The 18,387-nt window shown below is 35.0% G+C and overlaps 1 protein-coding gene across 1 annotated transcript in view; it reads left to right on the forward strand.

Moving 5' to 3' along the window:
• DNAH5 (dynein axonemal heavy chain 5) overlaps window positions 1-18,387 on the forward strand; it is a gene marked incomplete at both ends in the record, with an annotated part of 122,566 nt that overhangs the window by 65,185 nt on the left and 38,994 nt on the right. Inside the window, 11 exons of the mRNA XM_084281489.1 lie at window positions 2,620-2,796; window positions 3,332-3,536; window positions 3,971-4,113; window positions 4,844-4,978; window positions 6,832-6,954; window positions 8,845-9,058; window positions 9,709-9,932; window positions 11,858-12,053; window positions 14,524-14,696; window positions 17,152-17,282; window positions 18,203-18,356. Coding sequence (XP_084137615.1) covers window positions 2,620-2,796; window positions 3,332-3,536; window positions 3,971-4,113; window positions 4,844-4,978; window positions 6,832-6,954; window positions 8,845-9,058; window positions 9,709-9,932; window positions 11,858-12,053; window positions 14,524-14,696; window positions 17,152-17,282; window positions 18,203-18,356 — 1,875 coding nt within the window. The remainder of the gene's footprint in view (window positions 1-2,619; window positions 2,797-3,331; window positions 3,537-3,970; window positions 4,114-4,843; window positions 4,979-6,831; window positions 6,955-8,844; window positions 9,059-9,708; window positions 9,933-11,857; window positions 12,054-14,523; window positions 14,697-17,151; window positions 17,283-18,202; window positions 18,357-18,387) is intronic.

Raw genomic sequence — 18,387 nt, forward strand, 5'->3', positions numbered from 1 at the left:
TTGTTATTTTCTGTTCTTGATCTTTTCTTTTGGTACACAAAATCTTTTACATGAGTTTTCCATAGGGCTTTTCTCACAATTATTAAGGTAATTATTTTTGCTTTTATATTACAGTTTGGTTTGGTTTGGTTTTCAATCCTTCCATTCATGTGCTTTTTTCAAATAGTTTGTGTCTCTCTTTTTTTTTTTTTCCTTTTCTTTTCTTTTCTTTTTTTTTTTTTTTTCAAATAGTGGATGCTTAGCTGTTTTAAATGCAGCAAGAGCCAGTTCACAAATATTCCAAACCAGTTTTCCTTGAGAGATAATCCACTGAACTTCAAAACACACGATTCCTTATCAGTACAGATACTTGGAAAAATGTAAATGAAAAAATATTAATCTAGGACAGTGACTTCCACCAGATTCCACTTGTGTTGTTCCTTTCCATACTTATAGCACTGCCTATGGCCTACTGATGTTAGGTGTTCACAAATCTGCCTCCTTGTTTTGGTATATATTCCTTGTTTATTTGCAGACAACGGCTTGTTGAATGTTTCAGTTTAAATCAAGCTATAGATTCAGCTGTAAAGACAGGAAAAGCAAAGAAAATGGGCATTTAATTTTGCTTTATCAGACCTGATTTACCTCCTCATTTCAAAGTGATACAGAGACTAAATTTAGTTGTTTTGATGTAAGTGTTGCACAGAAGTAGTTTCACTTATTCCATAATGATCTTATGCTTTTATTTTGGTGGTAGCAACATTTAAAAGGAAAACATGAAGCTTTTTTTTTTCTTTATTTGCTTTTAGATAACACAAAACAAATGAAGTTAATTTCAGCCGTGAAACAACCTTTTCAACCTCCCTTTTGCTCCTCCACCTTCCCTACATAAAAAAAAAAAAAGAAATTGAATGTGAAATTGCAATCTGTAGTTATTTATCATTTGAGCCAAGAGCATATTTGTGTTTTTGTTTTGTTTTTACTTCAAAAACAAAACATCTTGATGTCTTTTCCAGTCCATCTTCCTTTGAATCTATTTTGTAGTGATATATAATACATATTCCAGCAGGCAGTGTAGTTGTTAATCTTGCATTGTTTACTTATTTTACTAACAGAATTAAGTTTGTTTTCTTTAGTTCCTATTTCTTAGATGCTGAAGTGAACATAGATTTGGTTGATATTTCAAAAGCATTTTGAAAAATAATAAAATACAGATAGCTTAAGAGAACATTGTATATATTCAGATTTCCTGTGATTATAGTTTATAAATAACTAAATATAGCAACCTCTTGGGATATCGTATACCAAGGCATAAGCAATTCAAGATCTGAAACTTGCCATATTGGTAGTTTTGTCTAACATGCTTCTTAAGCATATATTGCAAAGTGGTCAAAGGTATTTGTTCCATGACTCATCAACACCTTGAAAAACAATAATATTTTACCAGCTTTTCTAATCTACCCTAATATCTTCTGAACAGCTGGTTAAGTTCCAGATATGTATTTTAAGTATTGCCATTGAATCTTTTGCTCTTTGTTTTCCATGTACTTGTCTCTAGAAAGCTTTTTCATACATCTACCTATTTGTAATAATTTATTTACTTTGGACTTTAAAAGATAAAGTTTCAGAAGATTATGTAGGTAGATGTGTGGAAAGCAATCATAGAAGCACAGAACAGTTGAGGCTGGAAAGGGTCACTGGAGACCATGTAGTAGAACCCACCTCACTCAATACAGGACAACTGGAGCAGGTTGCATAGGGTGTCCAGGTGGGTTTTGGGTATCTCCATAGTTCCAACATTCAACATAGACACCAGAAGACTCTCTGAGAAACCTGTTTCTGTATTAAACCACCCTTACAATAAGAAAGAGAAAAAAAGTTATGTTTAGATTGTATTTACTATTTTTCAATTTGTTCCAAGTATTAGTTTGAATTTTGGTCAAGAATATGCAAGTATTTTTGCTGATGAGTGTATTTTATGTGAGAAATAAATTCATGAGAAATAGATGAGAAGCATTCCACTACAGAAGTGATGGAAGACTTCTGAGTAAATCTAAGAAGCAGGTTACTGCTTTCAGCTAAAGGCATCAAAGAACAAATACTGTTCTTATAAATCTTATAAAACAGTTTTAATTAGGTTTTGTTTATCCAACATTACAGATACAGAGATGCCCAATAAAAATATTACTATTAATCAGGCACACAGCATAAGTTCATGGACACTCAGCAGTCATCCACTCTGAAATACTTTTTCTCCACAATTGCCAGATTTTTCCAGGGGAGTGTGTATCACTGCTAAATGCTAACATGGTGAAGAACAAATCAATTCTTTCTTTGAAGAGTTTAATCACAGCAATTGTAATTAAAAAATACTTGAAAGAATGCTTTTTGTGCTGTTAAAAACTTTGAGTGCTTTTATTCTTCAGTATCCATGCTGAACCTCTGGTGGTTATCCAACCCTGAGTAAAGAGTTGGAACTTCTGCTAGGCAAACTGTGCCCAAAAAACAGGGAACTGAGTCCCCTATCCCTCTCAAGAAAAATCAACTTTCCATGCTTTCAGGATCTTTTGAATTAGCAGAGCTGAACTGAATGACTTTCATCAGGAATTAAATTTATTTTCTCACCGTACTCTGTAACAGGGATTTTTGAAAAGGCGTTCCTTCCAAGAAGCTGAAATTCTACGTCAGCTGTACTCTTCGTCATTCCCAGACTTACACCGCTTCAGTATTCAGTCTCTGCAGAGCAAGACTGAGATGTTGGAAGCCTTTGTGATTATGCAGAGCATTAATATGCTGCAAGGTCTTATCCCACCTAAGGTAAAGTAGTGTAGGGTTTTTCATGTTTATTTATCTAATGGAGATAATTGTAAGTCATGCAGTTATGTGGAGAGATTTTTTAATGTCTTGGGAGTATAAATGAAGATGCAGGATGGTGAGGAATATATTCTTTTTCTTTTGAAGACAGTACTTAGGCTGTGTCCTCTTTTCACTTTTGGATTTGGTGTTAATACACACACAGCACGTATCAGCAGCTTTTCTTCAGGGTGTTTATTTATTTATTTATTTTATCTTATGGATTGTTACCAGATTATAAACTATAAAATAAACAGATCAAATGCTGTAATGGGTGATTGAAAGTGGTATTTGCTGGTGGTTTTCTGTTTTTTTTTTTTTGTGGTCCACTAGGTACTGATTCAGTCTATTAGTTGGGAACAACATCACTAAATTTAAACATAACTGAAGGCTTTTAACCTGATGTTACTAGTGATTATCTACTAGTGATTATCAAGTAGAATATTCAGGCTACTGAAAACACAATGAAATAAAACAAAAATTTAACTTAATCCTTTAGGAGCAAGGAGGGGAACTGACTCCAAAATACTTGGAAAGGTTGTATATCTTTTCTCTTATGTGGAGTGTCGGAGCGTTACTAGAACTGGAAGACAGATGCAAAATGGAGCACTGGCTTCGAAATCATGCAACAATAAAGCTTGATCTTCCGTGTATTCCAGAAGGCAGTGAAGATACCATATTTGATTATTATGTGGCATCTGATGGTTAGTTACCCTGTTGAGTGCTTTGGGGTAGAACTTAGAAGTTTTTTTAAAATTGTGCTTTTTTTTTCTTTTGTAGCTTATTTTGTGTTTAGTTTTACAACTACACTTTACCGGTAATGTTGCATAAAGCTTTTTCCCTGTTGCCTTTGAGAATTCAGAATGTGGATACATTGCTACAGAAATCTACATGGATTTTGTGCTAATGAATTGTCAAGTGAACAAAAATAGACAAGCTGGAAAATTGTGTTCTTGTCATAATTTTAGGAAACAGCTGGGACAGTGGACCATGTTGCTTTTCTCAGGGGTTTAAGAGGAGTAAGACTCTTAGATAATTTTGGACTGAATTTACAGAGAATAACATGCATTGATGGAAAATAAAATAAGTGAAAAGGCCTTGTATTTATGAAACATTAAGTTCATTTCTTTTCTATTAGGTAATTGGATGCACTGGAATACACGTGTTGAAGAGTATGTATATCCTAGTAGCAGCACTCCAGAGTACAGCTCCATTCTTGTTCCAAATGTTGACAACGTGAGAATGGATTTCCTTATTGAAACTATTGCAAAACAGGGCAAGGTACTTTGCCAGTATTTCACATCTAAATTATGATAATAGTATGCACGATGACGTTTTTGAATTAGAACTGAAACTGGATATTATTGAAGAGGAAGAATTTCATTTTTTTTGTGTGAAATAAAACAATAATAGTGATTCCAGGGGCTATGTTCATATGAATATTACGTGAGTTGTAGAATATTAATGCTTCCAGCCTTTTCTGTCTTTCCAACACCCATCCCTCCAGTTGCAGAAATAATGGGAATGCAATGTAGCCAGGTCAGAGCAGAAGTGATTCTTTCCTGCGATTTCTGGGGAGAACAAAGAGCAGTGGAGTGCCAGACTCTGCTGATAGGAATTCTGCCAGATGAAGCAGTTACAGCATTCATACACCTTAATTTAGGGTATGCAACCCCTTCTTCACCAAAACTATGTCAAATAAGCAGTATATAGAAAATAACAGCAGTGACTGAAATCCTTCAGATGATGAGGTTCTAGGCAGTACTTCCTTTTTTTCTGTTATTTGAATGATCTACTTCTTTGCTCATTAAATTCTACTATCTGACAAGACCATTAGCTGCACGTTTAACTAGTGAAGCCTGCAAAGACATCAAGTATTTTGCTTCTACACATCCCTTGTTAAAATTTTTTCTAATTTCATCTCTGTGTAAAAGGTACATGGGATTGGTGAGGTGTTGCTAAAACACATGGCTCTTTTGTGTCATCTTATTTCTGTGTTGTCTTTGTGTAGGCTGTCCTACTAATTGGTGAGCAAGGAACTGCAAAGACTGTTATCATCAAAGGTTTTATGTCAAAATATAACCCTGAAAGCCACATGGCTAAGAGCTTGAATTTTTCATCTGCAACTACACCATTAATTTTCCAGGTATAGTAGTCATTCACTTTCTAATAACATGACTGGAATCAGAGACTAATGGATGTACTGAGAATTTATTGGGAAGATACTGCTGAAAGTGGTTTATTTAATTGCAGATGAGTGCAGAAACAAAAAAGAACCTGCTGAAATGGATGAAGCACATGGTTTAAAAAGACTTCTGTAAACCGTGTGTCCTTTAACTTCTTTGATAGTTATTGAGCTATTTTTAGACTATATCAATACCATGCTTATTATTTCCTTCATCATACTTAATATTTTTAATGTCAAATACATCAGTTCTCACTACTTGGGTAGAGCTGTCGGCAACTTCACTCAGATTTCACTAAAATCCATGTTTAAAGTAAGTGCTACCCACAACAATCTGTCATAGTGTGTGCAGTCTGCAATTTAATTTTGAGTAATTTATATTACTCATTAAAAAGTAACACATGCAGTGCAGCTGCTCTAAACAGAACTATGAATCCTTAAATCCTGCATTGTACTGCCTGTCCAAATTTCTGCTGAGCTACTTTGAATTATTTCAAGATTCTTTAACCTGCTGGCGATAAATATACGGGAAATATTTTTAATGTGGTTTCATATGCAAGCCTAAGCACTGTCTGTGCTGTAAGCAGAAGTGCTGTCTATAAACTCAATGTGTCATCTATAAGATATAGCTTATATATACATATATTTACATAGCTTGCTTATATATAGTAAGAAGATGAAAGAAAAAAAGTGGTGGTAAGCATGCTTCTAAACAAAGATATTTCATTAAGTCTCTTCAGTTTGTGTCTGTGAATTATCACTTAATGATTTTATGAAGTATTTTGTTTTCTGCTGGAAAAGTCATCAAGAATCACTTCTGTCAGATCTGACAGATTATTGCAATATTAATCTTGCAATATTAACAGATGTTTAATTTGTCATAGTGTTACAGATACTAGCTAGCAGGTAGTTGAACTGGCAGAAGACAGACAAAAGAAATATATATCACAATAAAAGATTATTAAAATTCATTAGAAGTTTTATGATATTTTTGCATTATTCTATGCAAAATAGGACAAAAAATTGTCTTAGCTTTGCTGAAGCTCTCAGTGTCTGACTAGTAATTAACAAAACTGAATTTCAGAACCGGAAGCTTTAGCATTACATTTCAAACAGATGAGCATGACTGTTTTCCCCTATCCATTTCCTCTCCGCTCCCTCATGAGATGAATACTCCTCCCTTTACCCTCACATGTGGATGCAATGATTATTTAATGTCCTCCTCAGCTACACAGACTATAAATTAAATTAGCAGAATACAAATGCAGATAAAGATGATGCATACGTTTTACAATTCTCATTAACATCAAAGAACTGAAATGTTGTCCCAGTCCATTTCAGTGTTTGTATATACAAAACTAAGCCTGGTGATTTCTTAATTTTTTGCAATAATGTCAAACAAGCATCTTAATGATATGTTAAAGTGATATCCTAAAATTGAGAAGATCAGCAAACAGGCAAAAATTAGTAGTCACAGTTTTATCTCTTATTGCTTGTAATATTTTTTTTTTTTTTTTTGAAACTTAAAAAGAAAAGTTTGAGATGGCTTCAAAATTATGAAACTAAGGCATGGTTGTCTACACTGTATATTTCATATATCTGATGCCAACCTAATGCTGTATAGCACGAGATTTCAGACAGTCTAGTTGGATTACTGCAATGACCTCTAGCATGTGATGTTTAAATCTTCTAAATCAAAATTTGTAAAAATCTATGTAACAGAAACTTGCTATATACTTACCCATAATATGGTTAATGAATGAATCATGTATGAAAAAGAAGGGCTAATTTTGTTAATAATTGCTTTTTAACAGCGCACGATAGAAAGTTATGTGGACAAGCGCATGGGAACAACATATGGTCCGCCTGCAGGCAAAAAGATGACAGTCTTCATTGATGATGTGAATATGCCCATAATAAATGAATGGGGAGATCAGGTTAGTTTTGTAAAAAAGGAAAGAAGCAGACAGAATATTTTTTTTGTTTCCTTCTTAAACTGTAAAATGGCTTCTCTTTTCAGACAGGCAATAAAAGGATAAACAAGGTATCTATGCTTAGTTTATAAAGTATTTTTTAAAGAACCCATCCAGCTTAATATTATCATGAACTTAATTAAAATAAGTGTAATGACTAAAGTAGTTTAGAATAGACAGAATAGAGCAGTTCAGTTAGAAGGGACCTTCAAAGATCATCTAGCCCAACTGCCTGACCTCTTCAGGGCTAAATGAAAGTTGAGGCGTATTAATGAGGACATTATATAAATGTTTCTTGAACACTGACAGCCATGGAGCATCAACCATCTCGCTAGGAAGCCTGTTCCAGCGTGTGTCCACCCTCACAGTAAAGACATTTTCCTCACTTCCAGCCTGACCTTCCCCTAGTGCGGCTTTGTGCTGTTTCCGTCCTGCCATCAGTGATCAGGGAGCAGAGAGCAGAGACTGGCGCCTCCCTCTGCATTTCCCCTCCTCTTAGAGTTGCAGAGCCTCGTTTTTTCCAGAGAAAACAACCCAAATGTCCACAGCCTCTCCTCACAGGACATGCCGTTTATGAACTTTGTTGCCCTCCTCTGGACGTGTCTATTGTGAAGCCCCAAACCACAAACAATGCTCAAGATTAGACCACATCAACGCTAGATAGAGCAGGAGAATCACCTCTTTTGACTGGCTGGCTGTGCTGTGTTTAACGCACCCCAAAATGTGTTTTGCCCCGTGGCTACCAGGGCACACAGATGCCTCACGTTGAGCATGCTGTTAACCAGCACCCTCAGATCCCTTTCTGCTGAGCTGCTCCCCAGCCACTCATCTCCAGTCTGCACACGTCCAGGTGCAGAACCCTGCATTTACCTTTGTTGCACTGCATGCTGTTGCTAATCGCCCAGTGCTCCAATCTAACTATATGCCTCTGCAAAGTCTCTCATCCCTCCAGACAGTCACCTGTACCTCCCTATGATTCCAGCGTAATCAGCAAACTTGCTGAGGATGCACGATTCTCCTGCATCTAGATGACTGATACAAACATTAAACGGGACTGGCCCTAGAACTGAGCCTTGGAGATGCTCAGTTAGCCAGTTAAAACACGGCTGTATAATTTTAACACAGTTTTTAAAATAATCATTTTTGACTCAAAACAATAAATGTTGGTTAAAATAAACCTCTTGGCACACAAATTGTGATAGCAAACTGTAGACAATAATTAAAATTTATGAGCTTGACAGGTAAGAACTGACTTCTGCTTTCAGAAATTAATTGAAGTAATCATTATCTATATTGGCAAAATATTTCTGAAGTATACTGCATTGGAAACTAATTAAATGTTAGAATTTCTGAAGAAGTATACTCTTACAGTGTACTGTCAATGGGTTGGTCAAACAAGAAAGCAGGGGGTTCCATTTATGGCTAAGGGAAGAAATCTTTTTTTTTTTTTTTTTTTTTTTGTATGGAACTAATCCTGTGTTTGCAGCTTGAAAAAGCATTTTTCATTTCTGATTGTTACACATGGAAATTTCATCAAAATATTTGGTAGCAGATGCAACATACGAAAATACAAGCAAGACTGAATTTGGGAATGAGGGTTTAATTCTAAGCTAGGAATTCTACTTCCACCAGGATTCTTGCCCATAGATATTACAATTGGAAAGGACAACTTAAGTATGCTTATTCCTAGCAGTACATTTTTCTCCAGAAACAAACAAACAAATAAAAAGCAAGGACTTTAGGGAGAAAATAATGTTATATTCTTTATTGGACTTTCAAGTACATTAGTATGTTTTTTATTTCATTTAGTTGTGTGTATAATATTCTGTTATGTACTACCTGGCTATTTTGCAGGTTACTAATGAGATAGTAAGACAGCTTATGGAACAGAAAGGACTGTATAATCTGGAAAAGCCAGGCGAATTTACCAACATTGTGGATATTCAGTTTTTGGCTGCCATGATCCATCCTGGGGGAGGCCGCAATGACATTCCACAGAGACTCAAGAGGCACTTTTCTGTGTTCAACTGTACTCTGCCGTCTAATTCTTCTATTGACAAAATTTTTGGTAAAAATAAATTAGCTTTGTATTCATCCAATTACTGAAAATTGCAGTTGTTTTTTCTTTATCCCCCCCCCTCTAAATATTGTGATTAACATTAAGGCTTAATACCATTCTAATTTGCTTACTAACACGTTTTCCTACAGCACTTGCTCCCCAACAGCAACTTCAGTAATCTGCAATTTTTTGGACCCAGTCATATCTCAGGATCTACTGGTATGCCAAGGGTTAGACATGAAGACCATTTCTTATTTTGGTGGCAATTCTGGAGAGTTGTTAAGGTGCTACTGGTGGCTACTGGTGCTAAGAATGAGCGATTAATAGCTAGGCTGTTGCAAAAGACGGGAATATACTGTTCTCAGAGAAGTGATTGAATATATGAAGGGTTTGTGAACTGCTTTGGTAGACTAAAGTAGACTTTCAGAGGCTGGTTCATTAAAACCTAAATGTCCAGTGTGTTTGTGGCATGATATGCTGTAACACCAAGAGAATCAAGATTTGAATAAGGAAGACTGGGAAGCCTTTTTTTTTTTTTTAAGATTTTGGGGATTAAAAACCAAACAAACAAACATAAAAACACACTTGAAAAGATCATAACTCTTGTTGTGCTAATGTCTCTTAGAAAATCTTTCATTTGGCAATTTTCATTTTCAAAGGTGTAATTGGAGAAGGGCATTATTGCAGTGAGAGGGGATTTTCAGAAGATGTGAAAGAAACCGTAGCCAAGCTAGTGCCACTGACACGCAGGCTGTGGCAGATTACCAAGCTAAAAATGTTGCCCACACCAGCCAAGTTCCATTATGTCTTCAACCTTAGAGATCTCTCAAGAATTTGGCAAGGAATGCTGAATACTACATCAGAAGTCATCAATGAACCAAAGGTAAGTGAATCACAGTGTTTTTATTATATAGTCAATTAGTATACAATTAGTGGGGGGGAAAAAAAAAAAAGAGGATGAAGAGTCTAACTTCTTGGCAATTGAATTTGTGTTAGAAACAAATCCTTTTTGACTGAAAAACATTTTTAAACTTTTTTTGAGGCAAGGACATTTTTTTTTTTTTTTCAGTTTTTACAGTGCCACCTCAAATAAGAACTTTGTTTCCAGACTATGACTCAAACTTTTTTTTATGAGAGAGGGCTAGCTTTTATACTGTTCCTGACAAATGCTAGTTTATTTAAAAACAGGGAGCAAAGAAAGTTATGAGAAACAGTGAACTTTATTTTAAATAGATAAAAGTGCGTCTATCTTGGTTAGAATAGATGAATATTTCTCCTCTCCCAGCTAGTGTCTTCTTGAGACTTTCAGTCACTGCCTAATATCTGTCTAACAATTGATTTCTGGCTAACAACTTAAAAGGAAGAGAAAATAACAAGTCAATGTGATTTTTTTTCCATAATCCACCTTTCTTCCAGGAAAAAAAAAAAAAAAAAAAAAAGAGTACTTTATGCATCAGTTTTCCTTCAGGTATTTTAAGGAAAAGCCAATTAGTGTTTTGAGCACTGAAACATGATGAGCTAGAAAAACGATGGTTATGGTAAAAAATCGCTATACGTTTGGGTTACATAATCACTTCGTGTTTAGTGTGCTTCCCTGGTTGTTGAATAAGCTCCTGCATTCTACTATATCTGAAATTTAAATTTTAGAATTGGTTTTAATTTTCAAAACTAAAAATATACAGCACAAATGTGATTTTACATATAAATATTGCTCAAAATCTGATTGTATGAATTTACATATTAGTTCTGAGACTAATATATATAGTCTATATATAGACTAACATATATAGTATGCATCAGTTATACAAAGTGCTGTAGGATCAAATGAGTTCTTCAAGGAGTGCTTGGAACTTTTTCTACTACTGTGTAGTAATTTGATAGGATTAGAAGCAGTGCTGCCAGAATTAAAAACCTTTAGGTTTCCTTATTCTATCCTCTGACCAAACAGAAGGACTTTAAAGGTAAATTAAATTTGGACAAGGAATAATATAAACACCTATACATTTTTTTTTTTTTTTTTTTACTCTAACTAATTTGGGTTTGTTGTTGGGTGTGACATTTATATTTGGCATGATATTGCTCATGCTGTTATGCTGTTATTTCCACCCACCTTCCACTTCAAATGTAACCTGGAGAAGAGGAGGCTCAGGGGTGACCTTATCGCTCTCTATAGGTACCTCAAGGGAGGCTGTAGCGAGGTGGGGGTTGGCCTGTTCTCCCACGTGCCTGGTGACAGGACGAGGGGGAATGGGCTTAAGTTGAGCCAGGGGAGTTTTAGGTTAGATGTTAGGAAGAACTTCTTCACTGAAAGGGTTGTGAGGCACTGGAACAGGCTGCCCAGGGAAGTGGTGGAGTCACCATCCCTGGAAGTCTTCAAAAGACGTTTAGATGTAGAGCTTAGGGATATGGTTTAGTGGGGACTGTTAGCGTTAGGTTGGAGGTTGGACTCGATGACCTTGAGGTCTCTTCCAACCTAGAAAATTCTGTGATTCTGTGATTCTGTGGTTACAGAAGTAATTTATCAGTGTATAAACATGTGTTACCATGTATGGATCTAGTCCTAAGGCTACCGTTTAGTTAGGTAAATATGCTCCAGTTTGGAATGGTAGATAAAGGCTTCTGGCACAGTTAATATAAAATTAAAGGGTTATTTGGTAAAAAGAGCCCAAGGCATCTTTGCCAACTGTAACCAAACATACCACTGTTTCTTTTCCAGCTTTAATATGATTTTAAAAATATTTTAAAAGCATGTGTTTTATTGACATATGTATATTATTGCAAGCCTTATCTTGTATTTTGTTTAAATAGGTACTGATAAAACTGTGGAAGCATGAATGTAAGTGTGTTATTGCTGATCGTTTCACAACCTCAGAAGATGTAAAGTGGTTTAACACAGTTGTGGTAAAACTCATCGAGGAGGAATTTGAAGAAAAAAAAGCTTTGCTGAATCCTGAAATTGATGCATTCTTTGTTGACTTCTTAAGGGAGGGACCTGAAAGAACTGGTAAGGATTGGCTCTGATAACCATGGATATGGCAAGAATAGGGAAAGGGGTTTGATGAAATAGATGCTAATGTAAATATGTCTCAACATGCATAGTAAGGTTATGCATCAAAGGTGTCTGTCTTGTCCAGTGACTGTCCAGTGTAGTCTATGTTATCATCTGTGGCACATGATAATGTTTATGGGATAAGTCTGTATATTTATTCTGGTCATCTGTATAGAACAGCCATGAACATAGTAGGTATACGAATGTCTCTGGGCTTACTCAGTAACTTCTAGAACATACATGATACATGCTTTTATAGCAGATAGGAGTTACTTCAAAATCTATGGAAAACTAGTAAAACCATTTGAATTTTTCATGTAGCTTGTAACAATGTCTTTGTGTATTTTAAATAAAAACAGTGCATTGCAGACCCAGATAACTACATAACCTGGCAATATTTCTTGGTAGATACATAAGAACAAGGAATAATTGTTTTTGGTTTGGGAAAGTCATTATTAAACTACTGAGTGATTCAATTATATGTTCATATCATCATATTGGTGTGTAGTGGAAGGAACAAAAAGTTGGCATAAGTGGTTAAATGCAAGTGGTTAAATTTCTTGGATAATTTAAGTACTCAGAAAGGAGTGACAATAGGAGAGTAAAGGGTAGGAAATGTTTGAGTTAAAGTAATGAAATACATGTAGAAAGTAAACTCGTGAGAAAACAGCCAATTATGTCCTTAAATGACTTGTGAACTGTGTCAATATAGAGAGGACTGAAATATAAGTCAGAATGCATATAGAGAGAGCGAGAAGTGACTTTTAATGAGAAAATTTGAATCCGCATTATCAAAAAATAAATGTAAAAAGAAGCATGTATTTCTCAAAATAACTTTCAACATTTAACTATGTGTGCCTCTGTAATATGCCTTTTGACGTGAAACTTCATCTAAATACAAAGTCAGAGGCCTGAATTTAGAAAGGGTTTGTTTCATCCTCTATATGTGTGTCAGTCTTGAGAACCCCCTCCTGTTGCATTAAGTGGAAAGCATAAAAACTGTAATTTTGTTTTAACTGTCCCTGTAACAGAATTTAGTATTGAGCATTATGATGAAGTGTAACAGCAGAAGCTGTGTTTCTGAGCTCTTAAATACTTAAAAAAGACATCTGACATAATTTTAAATAATGCTATCCTCAGGCTAATGTTGACATATATGCCCTGTATCTATTTGGTTTGTACTACTGCAATGTATTTGTCCCTGAGATTAATACACAGAGATGAGATGAAGTAGCTCAAAAAACTTTGACTTAGCTCAACTTTCAGACCTTAGCTTCACAAAAATCATCAGTAATGCTTGTGTTCTGCAGACCTTCAAACTGTACGAAGGTGTTTTTTTATCAATTAGCTTTGACATTGCTATTTAGTACTTGTGATTCTGAATCTTGGGGCTAGGGAAAAGTTTAATACATTATACCTGCTGCCTCTGTAAATAATTTAAATGTCTGCCCTTTCTTAGGTCTGGTACTTGATCAAGATGTCTTTTGTCATTAATAATAAAACTGCAGGAACAAGATAAAGCTGACATAATTCTCCTAAATGGTTCAGAAATGTAAAAACATCACTACAGTTTAACTCCTTGCTGTATTTCTTATTAGGTCCTTATCTGTAGCTGAGTAAGACTTAGTTGCTTAAACGTCTCATTCAACTTCTAAGAAACTTACTTGCACCTGGAATATTCAATTATTCAGGTATTGGAAAGCCACCTAGAAATGGTCCTAGGTTCTAGGTGGCCCTGTTTGAGCAGGGGAGTTGGACCAGATGACCTCCAGAGGTCTCTTCCAACCTCAGCCATGCTTTGATTCTATTTGCTCTAACATTTTTTCCTAGTGGAGCTCATGACCGCTATAAGCATGATTAATGCTTATGAATGGCAATGTGAGACAGTAGCACAATTTCCTCCTTTTCTTTGGATAAGAAGGAGACAATTTCTTGTGGTTTTCAGATCCCTGCTGAAACAAATATTTATCTTTTTACAGTGAACATACATTTCTTGTGTGTGTAAATTTATTTATTTTAGTAGTATTTTTCTCTAGTGCAGAGATTTAATCAACTTGCAACATTTTTCTATTAAAAAAATTGCAATTTTTGTCTACAATATTTATTTATTTTCTGTTGCTAATGTTGCTTCTAGCATCTAAGTTAATTTCAGGTTTTCACTATTCATGTTTCAGAGGTAGAGAAAGAAGGCTTCTTAGTTTTTGCTGGTTTTGCCTTTAAAAATTAAGTAGCTGAACTTTATTGTTCCTTGTAGAAAGAGTACAAGTAGCATTCTTATACATATATCTAATATGCAATATTATGTATAATAAATCTTGCTTTGGTTGCTTAGGGATTTTTAATTACTTTGTCTTACTCATCCCTACATTTTGCCTTCTTCAGTCATTTAAACCATTAAAGATTTTTTACTTGTTTTCTGTTCTAGGTGAAAAATTAGAGGAAGTTAATTTGGGTATCCCAAAAATCTATGAGCCAATTTACTGCTTTCATCAGCTACGGAATCGTTTAAATAAGTTTTTACAAACATACAATGAGAATGTCCGTGGTACCGGAATGGACATGGTTTTCTTTGAGGATGCTATGATTCATTTAGTAAAGGTACAGTTTTATTGGATTGACATTTTTTATCATTGTTGCTCTTTTCCACATGTCCTTACAGATATGAACTTGGCTGTGTTTGAAAATGAGTGAAGGTATGTACAAATCAAGGTAAAATACTTCTAAAATTGAAACAAGCCATTTTTTGCTATAAAAGTTTCTTTCACCCTTTGACCAAGTATTAAAACTCCAGTCTTCTGAAAATACACCAGATGGAACTATTCTTTTATATCTATCTTTTATATCTAGTGAGATCATGGTCTGAAGTATCTAACTCTTTTTCAACATTTCTTCTCATTAATTCTTCTAAGAGCCCTTCCTCTCTTTGGAATGAGTGAAATAAAATTCAGGTTAGGACATAATAGGCTGCTGATGAAGAAGTATGTACAGCAGAATGGGAATAAATCTAGTCTGAACTTTCTTTGTAGATCCACAGTATGTTCACTCTTAAAATTTCTTTGACTATGGATTAGACCTAGCCGTAATTTGATAGGGTTGTTCGTATATAATAGATTTCATACAAAGGAAAACTATTATTTCTCAGTCGCGCAATGAAGTTATCAGTATTTCTTATAAAAAAATTTAAGAATTGAATATCGGGTTGCACTATCCTAACAAATGGTAAAATAAATATAAAAATAATTTAAATTGAGTTATACAAACACTTTGCATCTGCAATTTTCAAAGCAAAATAGATGCTATTCTGCTGGGGAATTCTTTTTTAAAATTGTTAAATCATCATCACAATTGCTACCAAATTTCTGGGTTACTCCTAGTAAAAAGTCCTGTATAAATTCAGGATCTGGCCAAAATCTCTCTCTCTCTCTGATAGCTGATAAATACTTGAAACATTATCTTAATGTTCTCTTGGATAAAATGAATAGACAGTGCTTGTCTGATCCCATATTCTTGAAATCAGCATTTACAGCTCTGCAGGTCTGAGCTTTATACCTTAGCGAGAGTTGAGACCAGGCTTTAGGAGAAAGCTAGGTGAGCACAGTTAAGGTAATGCCTAATCTGAGCTGACATAGCATCACTTGAACAAGTTAAAATTGAAGAGTATCTTAACCCTAGAACAAAGCTTCTGAGCGTACAGCCTGTGTGCCTCTGCCAGAAAAAATCAACAACTAGACGTAATTGAAGCAATCAGTAATATTCTGAGGGTGGTGTGCAAATATATTTTTATTTCTCAGGTCAAATATTAAGTATGCTTGGAATAAGCCTTCATACTTGATTTTATCTTTGCTTGTAAACATTAACCTATGAAAAATAGCAATTTTAATTCAATATATGATGTATGTAATTTTAAAAGTGCAAGAAGCAGACATGCTGATTTTTAATAACTTGTGGAAAAGTCTGCTACAGGAATTGCAAGTAAATAGACTTGCATTTCAGACTCAGACTGCTTAATGGCATGATGGAATTCTAGAGGCATCAGAGAGATATTGAAGGTAATAAAGAGAACAGGAAACAGTGCTGCGTGTCATTGCGTGTTCAGAGGAGACTGGCTGCTTGCCAGCTGGTTGGGCAAGTGGCTCCATGCTGTTCCAGAAATGAATGCAGGCTGCTCTGTGAGCTGCAAGTGTCTGTCCATGTGCAATTGGTGGGGTGTGGAGTAAGTTCCTCTCCTATGCTTAAAGACATATTTTCTCAGCATACGACAACATCTCCCTGTTTCCAGATTTTCTGGTACTGTTTTTTGGCAGTGGACAGTGGAACAAGTTCTGCATGCAGTTCACAGTGCTGAAAATATGCTTGCTTTAAATTCCAAAGGGTGTGTTCATTTACAGTGCACTGTGATGAGTTGAAATGGGGAGTAGTAAGTAACTACTACCTTTCACTTGAAAAGAGAAATAACAAACGGGAAAGAGAGGGGGACCTACATGGGCAATGTTTCACAGAGAACAAGTATTCATACTGATATTGTGCATTTGTATAATCAAGTAAACTAGAAGCTTAAAAAGTTTGATTATAAATATAAAATTTCTACCTCCTGTGGGGGACTGTTCTTCCTGAATTTAATAGTCCTGGGACAACTTGTCTTTCTGGTGACAATGAAAGAACCCGGAGAGATGAGTCTTACAAAAGTTGTCCATAGACTATAGTACTGTGGAAATTATAATTTATTTCACAATTTAAAGAATCTTAAATGCTATGAGAGTGCATCACTACTGCAATTTGCTTATGCTTTGTGGAAGTGTGAGATGCAGTTCTATTGATAATTGAAAGTTTGCAGTGGTGGGATCAAGCGGTTATTACTGGCAGGTTTACAGAAAATACTGCGAAGTACAAATGCCCACAGGATATAATTAATAGCAATATAGACTCCTTGAATTAAAACCTAAAATTTCAGTTTGTTCTGCATTTCTAACATAATTTTATTACTGCAGTAGCATTGGATTTTTGGGGTATGTAACTATTACATATTTTAGCAATAGATGGCTTTAATCTACAGATTTCTCGGGTGATTCGTACTCCTCGTGGAAATGCTCTTTTAGTTGGAGTTGGTGGCTCAGGAAAGCAGAGCTTGACAAGACTGGCATCATTCATAGCTGGCTATGATACATTCCAGATCACGCTAACACGGTGAGCGTAAACTAAAATTTAAGCCAATAAATACTTTGTCTTCCTTTAAATAAATTAGGCTTCCATTCTCTGCAGTGGGAGAAAGAACAAGTGCAATGTAGACTAAGCACTGTTGCCTCGAGTATAAAAACATGAAAAATCCTTTCACATTGTCTAAATTTACTTGATTTTATACAGTGAGTCTAAGCTTTTATCTTCTTCGAAATAGTAACGTTTTTAGTACGTTTCACTGAGTGGGAAGGAATATTGGCAGTAGGAAGTTATTATTACACTCTGTCTTTATACAGTGCACTGCACTGAACTAAACATATTTGTTTGTGGTATCTATCCATAACGCTTTCTGAGTTTATCTTACAATATTTGAAATAATGCCTTGTGTGAGGAGATAGAATACTTATCCACTGCCTGTTAATTTGATAAATATGATGTTTGATGTATACCAGTATTTTGACAGTTTTTTCCAGGTATATATTACCTTATTTTATAGTATTCAGTCCAATTTTTTTTTTTTTGAATAACTCACAAAATAAATTAAAAATAAATAAATAGTTATAAGTCTTTCAATGACAATATGAGTGCCTCCCAAAGTGTCTACAGAACATCTCAATGATCAAGGAATATTTTCAGCACTCAAATAAGAAAACCTCATCGTAGAGAAGCTAAATGTTTTGAATTCCTTTGCTGCTGTGTGAAAAAGAGATCAGGAAAGAAAAGAATGGATTAGCTATTTAATGGGAAAATTTGAAATGAGCAATGTATTTCCAGCTAATCTAAATCAAAATTCTTGGACAGTTGGCACATTTTTGCCATAAGTTCCAAGACATTATTTCTTTCTCAAGTTTGCTAGTTGTATTTTTTTTTCTTTTAACTAGATACCCTTTTTAAAAGGATTAAACATTAATAGGACTGTTTTCCTGTAGATCGTACAACACTTCAAACTTGATGGAAGATCTGAAACTCTTGTACAGAACATCAGGACTGCAAGGGAGAGGTGTATGTTTTCTTTTTACAGACAATGAGGTCAAAGATGAGTCTTTCTTGGAATACCTGAACAATGTTTTATCATCAGGAGAGGTAGGATGCTTTCTGATGAGATTTTTTTTTT

Source organism: Netta rufina (assembly GCF_964035555.1).
Source record: "Netta rufina genome assembly, chromosome: 2".
Lineage (NCBI taxonomy): Eukaryota > Metazoa > Chordata > Aves > Anseriformes > Anatidae > Netta > Netta rufina.